Source organism: Aristolochia californica, unplaced genomic scaffold (assembly GCF_029961685.1).
Source record: "Aristolochia californica isolate CCGP_79_NKW_82.1479 unplaced genomic scaffold, dmAriCali1.0.hap1 SCAF_13, whole genome shotgun sequence".
Lineage (NCBI taxonomy): Eukaryota > Viridiplantae > Streptophyta > Magnoliopsida > Piperales > Aristolochiaceae > Aristolochia > Aristolochia californica.
The window spans coordinates 3,162,309-3,182,724 of record NW_027181804.1 but is presented as its reverse complement, the minus strand read 5'-3'; the positions used below and the strand labels follow the sequence as shown (position 1 = coordinate 3,182,724).

The following is a 20,416-nucleotide window of genomic DNA, read 5'->3' as shown; positions in this document are numbered from 1 at the left end:
CGGGTTCTAGGATCTGATGCAAAAAATAAAACTGATTTTTTATTTTATATGTATTTTTTATTCATACATTTGATTTTTTTATTTTTTATTTTTATCAAGTATAAAATAGAGATATTTATATTTCCTTATTTTAATTTAATAAAAACAATTTTCTCGTTATTTTTAAGTCCTCATAACAACACGAATTATTATCTTTATTTTTAAATGTATGTTTTCTTTTCCAATGTCGTCCACCCCACTCAAACTCAAAGGCAATTCATCTCAAATTTACGATGTTTCAAGGCAAATAAAAGCACGTCTCCAGGTCCTCTACCAAGTAATTTAACTTTCTTCTTTTTCCCATGGATCTTGGCATTCACCTTTATCTGTTAAGTTGTGGAACCAAATCAACGCCTTATGTTGAATCGATATACGATCCATCATATATTTATTGTTGTTTCATTAAGGACAGTTTGAGAATTTTATTCTTGTATTAAAATTGCCTAATTTTTTTTTGAATTGATATACGACCCACCATATATTGATTGTTGTTTTATTAAGAACAGTTTGAAAATTTTACTCTTGTATTAAAATTACCTTAATTTTTTTTGTATTTGGGGCGATAAGTATATGTAATTTTTCTTTGTAAATTATTTCATCTTTATAGTAAATCACTATAACATCAAAAGACAAGACATAACCTCACCTTTATAAATCATATTATATTTTTGTGTTTATTTTTCCTTATTTCGAGATTATTATTATTACTTTCGTTAGTTTGGCCCTTCCACGGAGATAACAGATGGGGTAGCCAACCGAAACAAAGGCTTTCATTATGCTGACAAATTAATGTACCACAATCCCTCGCCATAGTATGAAAAGAAGCCGACCACACTAGACAGAAGTATACAAAGCCAAAAGAATACTTGAAAAATCTACAAAAAAAAAAATCATTTGTACACCGTAGGGGCATCTAATCATCCCTGAACTGCTAACTCTTGCAAGTGCTCGATAAATACTTGCAAACTAATATCATCTGTAAATATTACCTCAGATCCATCAATGACCTGTGACTTCTGAGTAACAGAAGGATTCAATTTCGCCAGCAAAAACCTTGACTGACTCCCATGCTGGTCGCATCTTATTAACTTTGGCACAGGGAGACGATCAGTTATCAAAGCCTCTGCATCAATTTCTGGAGCTTCTAACAGTTTTCTCAGGTTTTCATGGTTCGGGTCCTTATCATACCCGAGCTTTTTCCACTGTGCAATTTTAGATCCATAGTGAATCACCACATAGAAGAAAGAATCAAACAGCAAAATAACATCTGGAGATATTGAGCTGACATCTAGAAGGACGGGCACAGGAGGGCCATCAAATGAGTACCGAAAGAGTGTTGGTTGTATCATGATAAGAGACCCTACTACCCCTTCTCGGTTTAATGTTATCTTGAAAAAAGCAGTTTCGTCAGGGCTGCTATTGAACAGATCTACAAACTGTGACCTCCTTAGATAGAACATGAACTGGGGATAAAGGGAAAAATTCGATGCAAGACGAAAAGAAGCTGGGTCTTCAGCTACATAATCACCAAACTTGGCAGCAAACTTTATAAGGTTCTCATCCAACCATCGTATGACATCTCGAGGGAAACATTTCTCTGCTTTGTCTGCTGCAAGTCTCGCCATAACTGCAGCAGCAGCTTCCTGATCAAACCCTGCAGCTATCTCTGGTGATCGGGTCCCAACCCATCTTCTAGCAACAGTCGTTACTCTGAGCCGCGCAGAACCATTCCCATGACGATACCTAGTCATGAATTGGATTAAGAATACTGAGAGGTCTTTCTGTTCATTATTCACTTGGAAGAAGAAAGCAATGCAAGTCTTGCTTGTGAGTGTACCCAACTTCCATGAGCAGGTCCCTCCTTGGCCAACCTCTTTATCACTAACCAAATTGTTCTTGTTCCGTAGGGAGACACATGGACCTAAAGCTCCACAAATTTTCACTTCTTTTGTGGTGACTATGTCAATACTTGCGGCTAAATTCATATTCATGTGACCCTGGCCGTCCTGCTTAAAAATGTGCCTTATGCATTTCTTAAACTGATCTGACTCAAACGACTCAGCAAGGACCATGAAGCCACAGGACCTCTCAATGGGGATTCTGAGCTCTGCAGCCCCAACTTGATCAAGAGAACAAGCAAATAAATCCAGACTAAGAGATGCATTTGATAGTCTTTGAGCCAGCTGCTCATAAAAGTTGCATGATTTTCTGTAATGGGGAGAACTTCCACTGATTATATCCTGGTGATTCCGGATTGGCTTACTAAGATCAGTCTCTACAACAATACCAGGCCCAATAGTGGGAGGGCCAGATGTAAAAACCATGACACGACCACCACTAGATGATGAACATCCTTCTAGTAGTCCAACTGCAATGGATATAGCTGCACCAGTGGACCTTTGAGGACGATGTCCAGGCAAAGGTTGAGAAAGAGAGTAGAGGTCTTCAATAGCAGAGGTGAAAATGAAATCACAATCAGATACTGCTAGAAGAAAGCCTGGCCTTTGGATTGAGAAAGGCTTCCTGAACTTCTGGCTCTGGGATGTAGAAAACCCTAGAAGCTCTCGCACCTGGAAGTTTAATAGGACTTCAGATTTTAGCCAACAAGATATGATCAATTTACTGAAGAAGATCCCTCTTTCCTACTGATATAATATTCAGGAACAAAAAAGAAAAGAAAGATCACTTTAGTTGAATCATATCACTTTTACATAGTTACAGTACATGAGCAATTGTCATGTTCTTTGATATGCTTATCTGATTTTCAAGGAAATATATATGACAAAAATACAATTGATAAAACCATATCTGTGAACAGCATGTGCACTTCTGCCTTTTTTTTTATAATATTAAGTACAACTTAACAATATCTACATTGTCAAATGAACTTCCATACATTGTTATAGGTGCAGAACACATCCACTGGAAATTAAAAATGAACCCATCAACACATAGACTTACAAGAAGTAGACTTCAATAATCCCCAAACAAGAATGATCTAGATGAGGGATACCACTTAGGTGGTAAATAATGTCATCATTGGCATAATAACTCAAAAAAGTGCAATCTCAGAACCAGAAGAACAGACAAAAGATCTGTTGGATGTGGCTGATCATATTAGCACTTTGTATGTTTACAACTTAACTGCAATGTTTGGCATTATTACAGGAGATACATGCAACAAGAGGCAAAAGAAAAACTGATGTGGGACGTGCACAGTTTAATGAGTCTGACGGTGGAATTGGAGAAGAATAGAGGAGAAACAGAGAAAGAGGAGAGGAATTGAGAAGAAGAAGAAGAAAGAAGAGATTAGAGAAGGAGAAGAGAAAGATCGGGAAGAGAAGACAGTAGAAGGAAATTCTAATTCATCATCAATCTAATGCGATTACAATCCATTCATAAAGAAAAAGACTGAAATTAAAAATTAAAAAAAAAAAAGATAAATCATTAACTGATAAATCTCGTAAAATGGGAAAATAAAAACAAAATGAAATGAAATAAATAAATTACATAAATATCGAATCACTCAACCACAATGTGGTGGGTCCTGGTGGGGTCCAATGCCTCCAAGTGTAAACTCGTGTGACTGGTAGCAGCACATTGGTTTCCCTACGACAAACTGTAGTTGGGTAAAAAAATATATGGTCCTATGTGCCACATATCTCAAGCTAGTCATCTAACATGAGAATTGTTGTTCTTAGGGGTAGAATATCATGCTGGCCTGGGCATGAAGAGATCTTGTGTGTATTAGTGAAGAAGAGACAAACTAACTTCAGCTAGTCAGTTTGGGAGTAAATGGCCCAACCTTAACATGGTATTAGAGCCGACCTAAGCTCATGTTCGTATTCTCTGTGGCACCTACGGGCCAAGAGTGTGTCTTCCACATCTTGAGCAAAGTTTTCTGCCTACACCTAGATGGAAGGGAAAGTGTTGGTGGATAAGAAGTTCTCAATCTGTCATTGTGCACGCTTCTCATATCAAGCTAGTTGATTGAAGTGAAAATTGTTGTGTGGGAGAAAAGTCTCACATTGGTTTAAGTTTGGAAAGATGCAACGCTTAAGTTTTCTTTTTCTTTTTCTTTTTCTTTTTTAAAGAGACAAATTTTATTCCAAAACACAAGGAAGAGGAACAACTTGAGGACCCCATGACAACAAGGAATTGCAGGGTCACCCCATTTTAGCAAGAGAATCAGCCAAATGATCGGTTAATCTCAGAGAGGCCTCCTAACTTCGGCTAGTTATTTGAGAATATCTAACGCAACTCTAAGACAAACTTTTAGGTGTAAAATTATACATGACATATTCACTACAAAATAAACAAGGGCATTAACACAATAAAGAAGGCCGACTATAAGATAGGAAAACATCCATGTTAAGCAACGAGACTCCTGCTGTTTAGCTCAATTTACCAGGAGTACTCTTAATTCAGTCAATGCCCTTCCCTGCAAAGTCAATGCCTTTCCAATGTTAAACCCCTTTCCATGATAGGCCACCTTACCTCATCCAGGTTCAACAATTGAATGTCTTCACTTGGTGTTTCTTTGATACAGTTACAATATCATCAGTTATACTTTTATCATTTTTTTGTTATTAATTTTTCTTAGTTGGTTATTTCTGTTGCTTATCTGAATTTTCTATTTTAGAGCAGCCAAAAACAATGTAGGGTTAAGGCATTGATGTAAGAGGCATTTTTAGTCTTTTGACCCCCAAAGGCAAACAGAATTCCCACAAATTTCCTCTGTGTTTTGGAGTTTAGGAGATTTGGTAACTTCTTGAATTGGTACCGAACCAATACTCCGATCTCTTTCATCCTTCTTCACATTCAGCACTTGTTATCCACTTAGTAATTAATCTGTATCAACATAACGTAAGATTTGTTATCAGAGCAAATGGATTCTCGGACTAAGGAATACGTTTGTATGAGGTTGAGATCAAAGAGAGAAGAAACAAGCGACTGAGACTTTTGGTCACCAAGAGCTCGTTTCTGCATGAAAACCATAGAAATCGGAAGACCAGGTTTCCATGGAGGCCCTAGATGAGTAGGCTTGGCGGGAGAAGGGTTTCTTTCAAAACCCTAATTGCCACCAAGACAACCGATTGGGAACAACAAGGCTGGTTTGTGCGAGGGAAGGCGATTCGGTATTTCCATGTCGTTCTTCTATTTTTCCTCTTTTGAGCACAAACACGAAGAGAGCAGACTCGAGCAGTACTCTTTGACTTGCAGGTCAAGTGTTCAATCAAATTTCGGCATGACACACTCACATACCATGCACCAAGCTATGTTGGAGACACTTTTGTTAAAGGGATGTTGGAGACACTTTCAAAACGTCGTGATAGTCTTGATGAAGAATTTAAGGTAGTGTGCAAGAAGATAGACATGTTAAAGCAGATTGTAGATACCAAATTCGCAGCACTATGTGAGCTTCTTTTAGAGAGACTTGCAAGTGAAGAGAAGGAGCCGAGGGGTTCTTTGTCAATGGGACAACCAGACAAATCCTCACTTACAGATGTTAATACAAGGTTAATACATTAGATTGCCCAAGATATGTGGATTGCGAAGAACCTACTGTATGGGTCAAAGAAAATGGAACAGTTTTTCGAGTATCATGGGACTCAAGAAGACCACATGGTGGGCTTAGCCAGTTTTTACTTAGAAGCGAAGGCACTTTAATGGTACTATAGCCATAAGGAAGACAACAGGGAGCCCCCATGGACTGATTTTGTTGTTTATTTGGCAAAAGATTTGATCCAAAAGAATATGAGAACCTACATGGCAGCCTTGGCAAAACTAAAACAAACCACTACAGTCCACACTTATCAAGCCAAATTTGAACATCTTTCCAACCAGGTTCAAGGTTGGCCTCAAGATGCCAAGGTGGGTTGTTTCATCATTGGATTGAGAATACACATAGTCACAATGGTTAGTTCTTTTAATCCCAAGACTATGATTGAGGCAACATGTTTGGCAAATGTCCAAGAGAAGAAACTTAACATATTTTGGAACCTAGAAATGACTCCTACACGCACTACAACCTAGCCCACACCTCAACCACAAAAACAGGGGTGACAAACACACCCCAGAAACCGGCTACCAACTCTAGGTCCAAACCTTCTGCAATTTACTCAAGAGAAGATACATAACAGATGTACACAGGGATTCTATTTTAATTGTGATGAGAAATTTGCACCAGAATGTAAGTGCAAACATTTTCAGCTACTCCTTTATGAAGAACGCGAGAAAGCAGCCAACAGTAGTGAGATTGAGGACCCCAACAAGCTATTAAAATTTTTTTCAACAGTGTCCCTTCAGGCGATGGCAGGGAACTTTACAACCCCACACTATGAAATTAATGAGGACAATAAAAAAGGACCGCATTGGACGTACTATTGGACAGTGGTAGCATACATAACCTCCTCTGCATGAAAGTCGTCAAGAGCATATTTTTTTTTTTTATAAAGATGCAATCCATTAAAAAGGAAAAAAATTACAAAGAGATAGGGAGCAGATTCCTAACAACAAGATGTTGAAGAGATGCTCCTTGTTTGGCAAGCACATCTGCTGCCGAATTTGCAGATCTCGGAGTGTGAGACCAAATACAAGAAAATAATGTGGTAATCTCTAAAATCTCCTGAAAATTTTCCTAATGCCTCCATGGCAGAAAGGAAGTGCCACGGCCCCATCCAATGACTACCTTGGAATCCCCTTCAATGTGAATTGGGCCACCACATTTATCTTTGAAAATCCGGAGCCCGTTGAGAAGACCATGAAGCTCTGCAGACGTTGAGTCGGAGATGCCTAATGGACCCGCATAAGAAAAACACTGATTGCCAAATGAGTCCGAAATCACACCTCCGAAACCTGCGATCCCCAGATTACTAAGAGAAGAACCATCAAAATTCAATTTTAAGTATCCAACCTCTGGGGACGCCCACTCTTTCATAACTTGAATCTTGGTCCCCAAATGCATCTTTGCTAGATTGCTCCAGTTTTCACGAATAGAAGTGTCCTTGAAAGAGCAAAAAGGTTTTTGCGTCAAGAGCCAGGTGGATATTTGGCCCATCACTTTTTCCGCAACATTTTTCTCAGATTCAAATTTAGCCTCGAACCGCCTCCTATTCTATTCATTCCAAATCCCCCATGGCACAAAACTGATACATGCCGATAGCATCATTTTACCGAGCCCAGGAAGGGGATAACCATAGATTGACTTGCTAAAACTGAACAGATTTGCAGAGATACATATTTGCAAACCGAAATTGCAAAAGATAGAGGACCAAACCTTCCAAGAATACGGGCATAATAACAGGGTATGGCTGGCGGATTCTTCTTCAATGTTACAAAAAGGACATAGGAAGTCTATTGAGAGGCGACCCCTTCTTCGAAGCACATCTGCTGTAAGGATCTTATTTTGGCAAACACTCCACATGAAGAATTTTACCTTTGGAGGGCAACAGAGACGCCACACAAAGTATATATCATGCTCGCTCTGCGTTGAGTCCCAACCATTAATGTGTCTGTATGCAGATGCAACTGAGAATTTGCCACTTTTGTCAAGCCACCATATGAACTTGTCTGCATTAGAAGGCCTCATCCTGACATGATTAAAAGAATCCAGTAAACGGCTTGCTTCCATTGCTTCTACATCAGAAAGACCCCTTCTGGGATGGAGACTCAAATCACCTCCCTCGAAAGCATCTGCCACTGTTATCTCCCTTTGAGTGGAGATAAGAAATAGACTGCTAAAAGAGTTTCTCAAAGGTTCCTGTCCTGTCCACCAATCGTCCCAAAATTTAAGAGACCTGCCGCTGCCCATAAAGAATCTACAAGCTGAGGAGAAATCTGGAATAAGTAAATGAAGAGATCTCCAAATTGATGATAGCCTTCTCCGAAATCCCCCTGACATCCACCATAAAGAATTCCAACCCAACTTGGTACGAACCATATCCTTTCAAAGGTTTGATGAATTTGTGTTAAACTTCCGTATCCACTTAAGAAGCAAGGCTTTGTTCATTTCTTTTGATTTTCGAATCCCTAGTCCACCTAATTTCTTAGGCAAACAAACTTCATCCCATCTATCCAGGTGATATTTAAAGGAATCACTCGAACCTCTCCAAAGGAATCTTCTTTTCAATTTATCCATGGTTTTGCATACTGACGACGGGCAAGGCATAGAGGATAGCGCATAGTTTGGGATACCAGCAATACATGACTTGAGGAGTATCAGTCTACCTGCTTTGCTGAGGAGCCGCCCCTTCCAAGTTGCTAACAGAGCTTCAATTTTTTCCACCACCGGGTTCCATAAGTTCTGAGAAATTCGCCCATGAAAAAGAGGGAGACCAAGATATTTTGCAGGTAGTGTAGTAGTAGAGCAACCAAATAAACTTGCCATCTCTGCAAGGTTCTCCTGGTCCACATTAAATCCTATGAGAGATGTTTTCCCCCAATTAACTTTCTGTCCAGATGCTATTTCAAAAAGTCCCAATACTGCCTTTATCCTCCTAACACTGTGCATATCTCCGACTCTAAAAATAATAGTATCGTTTGCGTACTGAAGAATCGGAATATTAAAAGCCCGGTGTGGACTTGTTGGAGATAGTCATCCAAGGTCGACTGCTGAATAGAACATAGCAGACAGGAATTCTGCTACTATGTTGAATGGGAGCGGGGAAAGAGGGTCCCCTTGGCGAATACCCCTGGTTCCTTTAAAGTAACCACATATCGAGCCATTGAGTATAAGGGAATATGATGCTGAACCCACACAATTCCTAATCCAAAATCACCATCTTTCTCCAAATCCCATTTTTTCCATTATTTCATCAAGCAAGATCCAATTTACTCTATCAAAAGCTTTTTCAAGATCAAGCTTTAGGGCGATTCTTGGGTCCTGATTACGTCTGAAATGGTCCATAAGCTCGTGTGCAGCCATTGTGGAATTCAGAATCTCTCTCCCCTTTAGGAAAGCGCATTGACCTCTGTGAATGACGATGGGCAACACTGCCCCAACAACGTTGTCATCTTTGTGTTATGGTGGGTAATGATCAGTCTCATTCTTGCTCAACTATGTGTTGGCAAGTACCTCTTGCTATTCAAAGCACTTCCATCTCAGCCAATTTTGATATTCTTTTGGTGAAAGGAATAAATGTGGTACTTAGCCTAGAGTTGCTTGAAACTCTTGGGACCATCTAGTAGAATTTTACTAAGCCTTACTTTGAATTTGACAAAGAGGGGTAGACAGTCTGTTGGCAAATAGTGAGGCCATTGGAAAAGGGAACTGAGCAAGCTACTAAGTTCAGTTATGGGAGCATCAGCATCAGAAGTCACTTACCTGCATTTGAAGGGACCTCCTTACCATTTGGTGAAGGCACCCAAATTAGAGGAGATGGTTGCGACTGCAGGTTGATTGGATGAAGCAAGCTGTCAAACAACAACTAAAAGGGAGTTCCAGGTCGGCAGCAGAGTCTATTTGAAGCTTCCACCATCCCATTGAATATCGATGGAGCAGCAACAGTTGACGGAGTCAACAGTATCCAGATTCTTAGAACCTTGAGAGCAAGGTTCTTTCAGGGAGGGTAGAATGATACGGTTACAATATCATTGTTTATACATTTACCATCTTTCATCATTTATTTCTGTTAGTTGGATAGTTCTGTCATTTATATGCATTTTCTATTATTTTAGAGCAGTCTAAAATGATGTAGGGCCCAGGGATTGATGTAGGGACATTTTAGTCTTTTTTACGAACAAAGGACGTAATTAATAAAGGATGTCCAGCATGCCCCAAAGTCGGGCAGAATTTTTTTCAATTTCCTAGGTTTTCCAGAGTTTATGAGATCTGATATCTTCTCGAATGAGTACCAAACCACTTCACTATTCCAATATCTTCCATCCTTACTCACATTTAGCACTTGTTATCTACTAAATAACCAATTGGCGCCAACAGAAGTTAATCGTTTTGTGTAATCAGAAGGCATGTATCAACAACTTTATAGGCAACTCAAAATTTGGTTCAATCTTTAAATTCTTCGTTCATCTTTCAATCCATTGATCTTTCAAGCGAAATCTACGAATTAATTTGGTGAAGTAGGAGTACCTGTTCAGAAGAGAGCTCACGCTCACCATGAAAAAGCACCACCCGCGAACAATTTGCATATCCAAGGTCATGCACACAAACCGTGAGACCAAATGAGACCAGTCCAACCACAGCATTTTCGGGCAGCTGAGCAACTACATGCAAAACCTCGTTCTTCAGCACCCGGAGCTCCCCCTCTTCAGTACAAGTGTCTACGACAAAGACAAAAGCAGGCCCTCCTTCCACCACCACTCCCGATGCCACTGAAGAAGAAAAAGAAGATGCTAGGGACGACCCTGAGGGCGATGTCAGCAGATTGGAAGAAGATGAGGACACCCCTGTTCTACCCCAGTGCGAAGCAACATTTGCATGGCTATAACTAGCATGTGGAGTAGAAATCTTCGCGCTGATTTGGTACTCAACAGTACTATAAGTGGGGAAAAGCTCTGCGGGTAGATTGTTTTCACCGATTCCGGCATAGGACCTGGGGAAGGAATTCTTCTGATAGCAGAAGGGGCACATCCACAAAGCCGATTGGTAATCTACTCGAGCGTAAGGATTTAACACAGCGCGACATTGACCACAGATAAGAGGGTCATAGGGGAGGACAGGTAGATCAGCGACCTCCATCAAAGGACTGCACATTACACTAAGGGGGACAACCAGCGAGGAGGCCTCGGAAGCAGACGAGGGCCACGAGTTCCAGGGCCATCGGAGGCCTTCAATTGCTTCCAGCTCAACGAAATCCATCGACGCAGAGAATCTCCGATCACTCAAGTTTTAGAGAAGGAGGTCATCTGATTAGAGTTTTTATACAGAGAAAAAAAGGTCTGACCCTCGAGAGAAAAAAAGGAAGGGATGTCATAGTTTGTTTAAGATCTATCAGAGAAGAGGAAATCCAAAGGTGAGAGAGAAACGAGAGTCGACCGGTTTCAGAAGCGAATGGAATCATCGCTTTTCCGCAGACAGACGAAACGGGAAAGCAAATTAGGGCTACGGATCGGTAGAGAGAAATAAGGATCCGAATTGACGATTAGAGAAGCATTTTTTTTTTTTTTTTCAAAATCAGTGAACCAATCGGTACTGACGAAACTTTGGACTTCAGACAAATGAACAGAAGAAGTATCGTCTGTTTCTACGGGAAGCAGAAGAGAAAAGTGAATCATCTGATTGACACGTAGTGCTACTCAGTGGCAGCTAGATGTATCTATGGTAGGCTCCAGCCGCACTACCAGTGAACCAGCTGTTGCAATGGCGATAATGTGACAAGAAACCTCCCACCATGGACATGGAGATTGGGTTCTTACCCAGAGCTCGGCCTTCCCCAACCCATGACAGAGTGATCTATGGAGGACATTCTCTCCCATGAAAGAAGGTGAAGAAGTATCACCCATCTCCTTTAAAAAATAACAATAATAAGATAATATTCCAAGATAAAAGGGGTCTAATAGTGATTTTCTCCTCTTTAAAAATAATCATCTTAAATGTAGTATTTTCAAGTAGAATCATGAAATAGAATAATATTATAATATTAAAAATAATAATTAATTAAAATAATTCAAAACTCCTCCACACTTGTAGTAGCTTTGGAGAGGAGGGTCACAAGGCACTAGCTGTGAGACCCTCCCCTTAAAAAGAGAAGGGAAAGGGTTCCCCCACCTCATTTGTTCTCAAAAACGGGAGACCAAGGATGCCCCAACCCTCCTCCTCCTCCCCCTACTTTTTAAATATTAAGTTTTAACACATTAATTTATATATTAAATAATAGCAAATAAATTAATCCCTTGTTATAGTAGAGCATGTTAAGATGAATAATAAGATTAGTAAATGTAATTATTATAAAATATGGATTTGAGAAAGAAAAAAAACAGTTGATCGTTCTCTTTCCATCTCTTAGAGTTACTTTTTAATTAAAATATTTTTCTATTTTATTTTATTCCCCTTTTTAGAATTTAACAAAGCTGAAAATTAAAAAAAAATCAACTAGAAAAATCGTATGTTAGAATTTTAGAACATTTTATACGTTTCTTTGTCGATCTGAAGCAAAAATCAACCGAACCAACAACATTTTTTAGGAAGAAAAAAGCCGCAGATTGAGTTGCAAACTTGCAATTACAGCAAAGAAGACTAGATAGCAGAAATTACAGTTGTTCAACAAGGTAGTTGTCAACATTAATACAAAGCAGATCGAACCTCTGTCATCATCTTCTTCTATAATCCTCCTTTACATAGCAGGGGAAACCCGTCATCTTCTCACTTACAGGGACAACCCAGACTCCTCGTCTTCCTCAAGGGTGGAAGTGTAAACGAAGTAGAGAGCCCAGATGAGGGCGAAGACACCTAAAAGGATCCACCCAAGAAGGTTGTTGCTGACCCCAAGGCTCAGCCCTGTCCCTTCTGTGCTCAGCCTCTCATCCACCAGAGCCAAGGCAGGGCCAGATGAGGCCACTGCACTTGCGGCTGCCAAAAGGGAAGCACCCATTGTCATGTTGACACCTGCATCTGGCTTCTCCTCCGTCGAGCATCTCACTCTTCCTCCCCTCCTCACCATAGCGGGCAAACCTATTATAATAAACAAAACAAAAACAAAAAAACAAGAAAACAAAGATTGAGCTTTCTCTCAGTACTGATGCATATATAGCTGCAAGCCGTATAAAACGAATTAACTCTGAGAGTTGCCAAAAATTCCCAACTTGTTTATATTACAAAGAGGACAAGAGAGCTTCTCTTTTCTACTTTACCCTTCTTCACATCACACATCTCTGCAATTATCTTGCTGCAAGAGGCAAGAAGATAGCCAGATAAATCAGATGACCCATATGGTCTAATCTGACAAGAATCTCACCTAGAACATGCGGCGAGGAGGCACCGGTCACCCCCCTTGGGACAACGGCGGTGGCAGCGACGGATGAGGTCGGAGTTCTTGCAGTAACGGTGGCCATTTTTCCTCTGAGAGTGCAAGGAGAAGCGGAGGAGGGAGAAGAATAGAAGAAGGCCGCGGACCGAGTTGGAAATGTTGCAATTGGATAGCGCTGGTTTATTTGAGAAAGGAATTAAGAGATTATTAGAAAAATGAATGGTCGTCCAACAATGGAAGGATAGGGGGATTGATGGCCTTCAAATTCTCATCCCCATGATCCCAATTGTCGAATGACACGTGTCCTTTTCTCATCCCCATGATCCCATCCTCAGCCATTTCCATCTTAGTCCGATGCCCATCAATTCAACCCGTCGTCACATGGGTTGTCCATTCACGTAAGCCAAGCCCTGATTCTAGCAACATCAATTACAAATGACAAACAATGATCTTACTTAGATAATTTCCCCAATTCAAAACTGAAGAGAAAATAAACACAAAAAATGCACAAAATCACTCAAGGTGAGATTAAGTCTTATATTTTATCGTTGCAGTAATTCCCTATAAAAATAAAATAATTTACGAAATAAATCACACACTTAACCGCAACCAATGATCATTCTCAATGATAATCCCTAATAACGACCTCCCCTAAATATAAAGAAAAAATTAGGGCAACTATAGCACAAGTGTGAAATCTTCAAACTACATTGGGAGAGAAGGGGGAACGTGAACCCCATAACGACCTTATTGCGAAGGTCGATTTGTGTACCAACTCAACATAAGACGTTAATTAGGCTCCATAACTTAACAGTTACTATTCACAATAAAGATAAATTGCATGTAGTGCAACTAAAACTATAACAAATTTGTACATGGTGTTGTCAACAAAAAGCCTAAACTATAAAAAAAAAAAAAAACGCCAAAAGCAGACTATTACTTTACCTGCATTTATAAACTAAAATGAGCTCTATTTAATTATGCCCGGAAACAAAGAGAACAAAATTTACATGAGGAGGAAAAAGAAGAAAAGAATGGAGCATCTGCTTTCAATTGTTGAACTACTGATGGATGTTGCATCGTTCCAAGAAAGGGTGCCCATAACTTACATATTTGTTCCAATAGCCTTTGTATTTTTGTAACCCAATGTCGAGCCAGGGCTTCAACTGCCCATTGTAGTGGATCACTGCAGCCCGTTCAATTTCACTCCGGCCAATGCCCGACTCAGCAACACCTAGACCTTGTAAATGCCACCTGCGGTCCAAAACCAGTGTGTGGTTGTAGAACGTAACCAGACCCAGCGGCAAGCTCCCAGCTTTCCACAATTGCCTCTTCTTCCCCTATGATCAAATTCGTACAAAGAGAATAGATGACTATATGCAGATATTAAATTTTTTTCTGTTTTTAGTAGCTAATAATACAGAAGTCGTAAGAATCATAGAATGCATTCATAGACAGCCACTTCTCTCCATACATGAAAACACCAAGAAAGCAATGAGGCACAAAACCTGGCATTGATCATGCTCACATGAACAAACTTCAGAGATTTAATGACGCACAAGCACTGTCATCGAAACACAAATAGAAGCATCATGCATGCATGCACTTATTGTCTAAAATAGAGTAATATCAAGATACAGACAAGACCTAGAATGACAAAGTTCAGACTATGATGCAGCTGCAGGTCTTCGAGTCCTGTAATGTATAAACATGTTAATCTCTGATTTGGGATGCTCAAACTTCTGGCACTAGGAATGCGCTTTCCTGAGTGAGCTTATATGAATTAAACATACCTAATGTGTTCCTATCATCCTAGAATATCCACATAACATAGAATACTTTCAATGATACTGTTAGAAAATACATCCAGGGGTATTTTGGTCACTTTACATTTCAGGGTATTTTGGTCATTTAACCACCTCTATGGTTAAATTTCTTTATGTAATATTTTTTTTCATGTTAATTCATGTCAGTGGTTAAATTTGTGTAGTTAGGGAGATATAAGGAGAATAAACTTTATTAAGTGTACAAGGGTATTTCTGTAATTATTATATCTGGGAGTCATTTCTCAAACTCTCAGCTCTCTTCTTTCTCTTTTTCTCTCATTTTTCTCCTCTTTCTTCACCACAATCTTCACTTTTTACAGATACACTTATATGCAGATATGTAACTAAAACAAAATCAATATCCTTACCAATTCTGACCACTTATGGTAGACACTGGTCAAATCTTGTCTCCTCCATTCTTGAAGATTAAACATGTTCATACCAAATGCCCACGTGCATGCCTTAGCCTTAAAATTCTTTGCAGCTATCGGATCTGAGAAGTTAATGAACACATCCATCCAAGGGAACAAGTCAAACTCCTGATTGCCACATGTCTCAACGGCTCCATTCACGTTTCCCTTCATATCAACTTCCCATAATCCCCCAAGATCCCTCTGCACAACCACATCATGGTCAAGTAGCACAATTTTATTCAACTTGGGGAAAAGCTCAGGCAAATAGAAACGCAAGTAGTTCAGCGACGAACAAAATCTTGGGTCCTGTGACTTTGGCTGCTGAAAGATTGGACCATGGTTTGTAGATTCCACCTTAACCCCATCAATAGTTTGAACTTCAATTGTTGCTTCACCAGGTTGGGTAGTCAAAAACCACATTTTGATTGCTGGTGCATTGAGTGCATCAGTAACAACATGAAAAACTACTTTCTCCGGTTCCTGCCATAAAAAGTATCATAATGCATAAATTACAGTTCAAGCCTACAGACTGTATCATTTTTGGTAATAGAAAGGAAACAACACATACTAGAAGTGTGAAGTGGCAAATTAAAAAAACTTTAAGCATCCAACGGAAGCACTAATATTTGACCCTTGAAAACTAGGGACTAGTTTGTGAGTCAGATGGCCAGAACAAGATTAATTTAAGGCTGCGCATCAATCAAGGTTATCAGATGCAAAGCCCAATAACATTTTCATGTAGTACAAAAATCAGTAAAAGATTGTTCTAAAAAATAAGTAAAAGATTCTTGACATAACATAAAACACAAAGAAGACAAAAATATAGAACAACAAAGCTGTCTGTTATGCCATTTGAAAACATTTTAACTGTCATGCAGAGCCAAAGACCTGGAATAAGTTGAGGAGACTTCCGCCTACAGTTTCCAAAACAGAAATCATAACACTACAAGAAGTCTCTCAAAAAAACACTACAAAAGTGAACAGGGAGGGGCACAACAGATTTTTAAAGAAAAAAAACAGCAATGACATAGTGGAGTTGATAGAAGAAATTATGAAGTACAGGTATTGACCAATTTTCATAAAAAGGCAGGTTCTCCTTACCAGAGATGAGGATACAGTTGAGTTAACAACCACTGCACATGCAAGGACATTGTCCGAAAATACAGCATAGTGATAAAGATCTGGTTTTTGCAATTTCTCTCTATTGGGGAACTCCCGTTCCTCAGGTGGAAGGGAGAAATATTCATCTGTAAGCCTCATTGACAAGCAGTGGAGACCTTTAGGGATTGTCCTTCCTAAAAGACGAACAAGGTAATCCACCTTTTTCCTCTGTGCCCTGAGTAGTTCTTCAGTGTTTGCAGTCATAGCACGGAGTTTTGAGGACATAGGGGAGCAGTTTGAGTACACACTGCTGGCTTTAGACAATGTAGCATCCATTGACTTCAATTTCTGCAAAGCACTGAAATTTTTGGTCCATAATTAGTCAAGTAGAGGATGTAAATGCAGTTCCTCTATCATTTTGCTTCAGACCTTGAGAACTGAATATGATTAGCTTCATCTTTTCTTCAACATTGTTCACTCTTTTATTTCTCTTAATAAACTTTTTTTCCAATTTGTAACTCTATTTCCGTTAATGTTTTTATCATTTTCCTCATTTCTATGTAGATTGGCACTAATATTTATATTTGGAAATGATAGTTAATGGTTTTACTTATTAGTACCTAAAACTGGGTTTGTTCTACTACTATCGCATGGATTCAGCAGAAATGCAAACAAATACTATGTGAACAAGTATCATATTTACCCCCTATGCAAATCTGAATCCTTTGTGGCATCACCAACTGCTTGTTCAACCTCCTTTATTCGCAGTTGTAGCTCCTTTACTAAGTGGGAATTACTGTTAGGTGGTGCAAAAGCTAAGTATACTTTGGCTAAGATCACTTGATCTTTCATTTCTCTTAGCTTCTTATCAGCAGCATTCCTAGTATGGGACATCCCATTTGGATCTCCTTGTTTATCCTGTTGCTCCTGTTTCTAGAATCAAAAGAAACAGCAAACAGATTAGAAGAATAAAGAAAAGTCAGGTCACAAAGGAAGAAAGAGTAGAACAAACAGCAAATTAAAAGTCATTGGTTTAAACAATGTCATGCTTGAGATCTTCTATGGAGCCTAGCATCAAAAACTTTCCTCATGCCTACTCCTGGACAATATCAGTAAAACCACAACAATGACCAAAAACAGTATGATCACACCCTAGATTTCTAAACAGAGGATTTCATCTCTGGGCCCCATAGTTAGATTCAAACACAAAATGCTACTTAATGATCCTTGATGTCCACCAAGAACAAACCTGTACCAAAAAAAGAGTCCACCAAAACAAAAACTGTACCAAAAAAAAAGTCCAACAAAAATGTGTACGTATAAGCCTCCCCTGAGAAGAGCAAGTGGAATAAAAAGAAATTTATAACATTCAATGTAGGAATTTATATTCCATACAAGCAACTATTCCTTACCATTCCATAGAAATTTAATATTTACACTGCAAAAATGTATGGGCAAACATTTTCTTACGTTTGAATCATGTCTTCAGGACTTATAGTTTTTTTAGAAAATCTATAATTGAAAAAACTCAAACTAGAACTTGAAAGGCACAGTAGCCCCTATTAAAAGTTATGTTCTTCTACTTGTAGGTCCACTATTTCAATGTGAATCTTGTCCCTCTTACATGAGAACACCACTCTGATGTGTCTGCTAATATGGAGCCCATCAGAAAAGATCACATATCAAATGTACAAGTAGCACTAAAATGGCAGACCCACATGTCTACATTATAATGAAAAAAAATCATAATAGCTTTTCACACTTTATGACTTCTATACCATAGTTTCATCATTTTCCAGTCTGATTAAATTTAGTTAAAACTGTGACGATTTTCATGTACTGAGTAATTTCTAACTTTTCCTAGGTTCTACAGGCCTCTGGGTTCTGAGGAACTAATGTTGCTCCAATCCTACCAACTATATAAGATGTCACATTACAATTACTGAATTTGACAGTGAAAAGCCATCTCAGAAAAGGTGAAGCAAGTTATATTTTTTCACTTTAGACATCTCACTGCATTGAAACTGAGATGAAAAATACAAAGTGGAAAGGAGTATAGTAGAGAACACATTGTGTGGCTATAACTCCAAATTACATAAAATTTCAAGATTCAGTTGTACTAAATTATCTATTTTATGCAGGATCTCATAATCTTTTTTTGTTTTGCAAAAATAATTGACTAGATCTCTTAATGAAAGACTCCCTTACAAAATTTCAGAAAGACACATCCAAAACTACTTCAAGATAGCTTCCACTCCAAATGTCTGAACTGTTATATGCCCTTTTTTTCTAATGGTGGGCTAAGGACCATTAGAAACAGAGATTAGCTATATTACCTTTTCCTTCAAATTCTCTGCAACCCCTTTGGGGATTGATACAGGTATATGTTGAATTCCTCTCTCGCCACCATCATCAACCGTGGCGACTTCAGTTGGAAAACACGAATGATGGTGATCATCGCAAACAAGAAAATAATATAGGATAAAATCTAAGCAAGAAATATTACCATTTTTCACTTGAATGTCTGCTATACTATCTGCATGCTCATTCATGAATTTATCATCATTGGAGGTCCTACTAGCTACAGAACTAAAGTCACCATCCTTATAAACAACTAGTTCCGGCACTCTTAGATCCCCGCGTATTTCCTGAATAGAAATTACCAACAACTGCACTAAAACACTAAATAAAATAATCGATAATTTCTACAAACACTTGCAACAGAACGGATCAAAACAAAAACCTGCTGGATCGCATTGAACCTCAAAGAATCACGCGCATATCTCTGTATAACACACAAAGCACACGTTCAATCGCTCAGAGAGAAACATAAGCAAAACGTCAATTTTACGGTAACAAAGAATACGGTAGAACAGTTGCCGGAAATGTTATAGGAGACAACAATCTTACAGGACCAGATATATTCTCCACGGAGCCATCGAACTCTGCATCAAACATATATCATCAACGATCACGAGAACTTCCGAAGACAGAGCAGAAACCATCCCGGAGGAAGCAAGTGAATTACAAAAATAACAATAATAATAATGATAATAGATTACCAGTCGAGGAAGAATGCTTTGCGATCTTTCCAGGTAGATACAGGAGAGGAGCAAATACGGTAAGCGAGAGCAAAGAGAGGATGAAAATCCTCTGGCATTTGACACCCTGCTTCATCAATACAAGGTTCAATCTTCGTTGCTGCCACTCGCCGATTTCGATCTTTGCAACGCAGACAAACGCTTTGAACACCAGAAATAGTGAACGAAGTTCGCCTTCTATCTTACAGAATAAAAAACTACTCGAGAGACGAAATTCAGGCTCTTGTCTTCCTCATTATGTTATTCAGATTTTATCTTGATTCAGTTTTTCTTCCTTATTCTGAAGAAGAGGGGGGAGGGTTTAGATCGGCCACCGGCTTGCCTGTTTGTCTTGGTATTCGGAGGTTTAAAGAGGTGAATAGAACAATAATATGTTCTCTTCTCCGGGGAATGTTTTCCTCGACGCCTCGACGCTGCAAGAGTAACGAGATTTTGTATGTGGCAATCGTCATGATGGTGATGGATGCACTGGGGCCTGTGCATGGATGAATTATGATGTGACATTTTAAGTAAATGTACATGACATAGTTCAGTTTTTCTTACACGGGAGAGTGCGATAGTAAGCGGTAAAATCCACTACCAAGTATGTATTCTCTCAGATCACATTCAATTTCTCCATTTAAATGGGTTTTATTCATTTGATCTTGTGATAAGAAGGGATCAATTACATTATAAATATATGAACTAACAATCTAATATTTAATTATAATGGGTAAGTTCTGAACAAGCAATATATTACTCTTGTGTAATATTCAGATCCATAATTCATAATTGAGACCTGTTTGGTAATATTAAGAGAAATTGGCTCGGACCATTCATAGAAGATTGATATAGCAGAGCGGGGTGCGGTGGAGTTCGCTGGGCGAGGTTGGTTGTTTCAAAACCAGCCCAAAACCTGCCGCGCTGCCATCGCTAGGCCTATAGATGCCGTCGCGAATTATCGTTCTATAGCCCTCCCTACTAATATAAAACCATAAAAAAAGGTCATAAAAGAGTCGGCCTTTCTGGCT

The 20,416-nt window shown here is 39.1% G+C and overlaps 3 protein-coding genes across 3 annotated transcripts; all 3 read right to left on the bottom strand.

Moving 5' to 3' along the window:
• Window positions 1-787: 787 nt before the first annotated feature.
• LOC137948080 (protein transport protein SEC23 G) lies at window positions 788-11,273 on the bottom strand. Its single transcript, XM_068794018.1, has 2 exons — window positions 10,130-11,273; window positions 788-2,609 (listed from the first exon to the last, which is right to left on the bottom strand). Exons 1-2 carry the CDS (start codon window positions 10,856-10,858, stop codon window positions 957-959), a joined length of 2,382 nt encoding a protein of 793 aa, XP_068650119.1. The 5' UTR covers window positions 10,859-11,273; the 3' UTR covers window positions 788-956.
• An 873-nt stretch (window positions 11,274-12,146) lies between these two features.
• LOC137948705 (photosystem II reaction center W protein, chloroplastic-like) lies at window positions 12,147-13,156 on the bottom strand. Its single transcript, XM_068794853.1, has 2 exons — window positions 12,954-13,156; window positions 12,147-12,670 (listed from the first exon to the last, which is right to left on the bottom strand). Exons 1-2 carry the CDS (start codon window positions 13,048-13,050, stop codon window positions 12,366-12,368), a joined length of 402 nt encoding a protein of 133 aa, XP_068650954.1. The 5' UTR covers window positions 13,051-13,156; the 3' UTR covers window positions 12,147-12,365.
• A 700-nt stretch (window positions 13,157-13,856) lies between these two features.
• Window positions 13,857-19,772, bottom strand: LOC137948863 (probable galacturonosyltransferase 6). The gene is made up of 9 exons (XM_068795048.1): window positions 19,368-19,772; window positions 19,216-19,250; window positions 19,049-19,090; window positions 18,812-18,953; window positions 18,642-18,730; window positions 17,009-17,238; window positions 16,306-16,663; window positions 15,160-15,684; window positions 13,857-14,305 (listed from the first exon to the last, which is right to left on the bottom strand). Exons 1-9 carry the CDS (start codon window positions 19,480-19,482, stop codon window positions 14,027-14,029), a joined length of 1,815 nt encoding a protein of 604 aa, XP_068651149.1. The 5' UTR covers window positions 19,483-19,772; the 3' UTR covers window positions 13,857-14,026.
• Window positions 19,773-20,416: the final 644 nt, after the last annotated feature.

What these genes read in the sequence shown, in the direction of transcription:
- LOC137948080 (XM_068794018.1), bottom strand. Translation starts at nt 10,858, where the DNA reads ATGGATTTCGTTGAGCTGGAAGCAATTGAAGGCCTCCGATGGCCCTGG. An exon ending in GTGAGCTCTCTTCTGAACAG is followed by an intron (nt 2,610 to 10,129) that starts GTACTCCTACTT and finishes TTAAACTTCCAG; the next exon opens with GTGCGAGAGCTTCTAGGGTT.
- LOC137948705 (XM_068794853.1), bottom strand. Translation starts at nt 13,050, where the DNA reads ATGGCCACCGTTACTGCAAGAACTCCGACCTCATCCGTCGCTGCCACC. An exon ending in CTCCTCGCCGCATGTTCTAG is followed by an intron (nt 12,671 to 12,953) that starts GTGAGATTCTTG and finishes TTATTATAATAG; the next exon opens with GTTTGCCCGCTATGGTGAGG.
- LOC137948863 (XM_068795048.1), bottom strand. Translation starts at nt 19,482, where the DNA reads ATGAAGCAGGGTGTCAAATGCCAGAGGATTTTCATCCTCTCTTTGCTC. An exon ending in AAAGCATTCTTCCTCGACTG is followed by an intron (nt 19,251 to 19,367) that starts GTAATCTATTAT and finishes TGTTTGATGCAG; the next exon opens with AGTTCGATGGCTCCGTGGAG. An exon ending in ACCATAAGTGGTCAGAATTG is followed by an intron (nt 14,306 to 15,159) that starts GTAAGGATATTG and finishes ATTTGATCATAG; the next exon opens with GGGAAGAAGAGGCAATTGTG.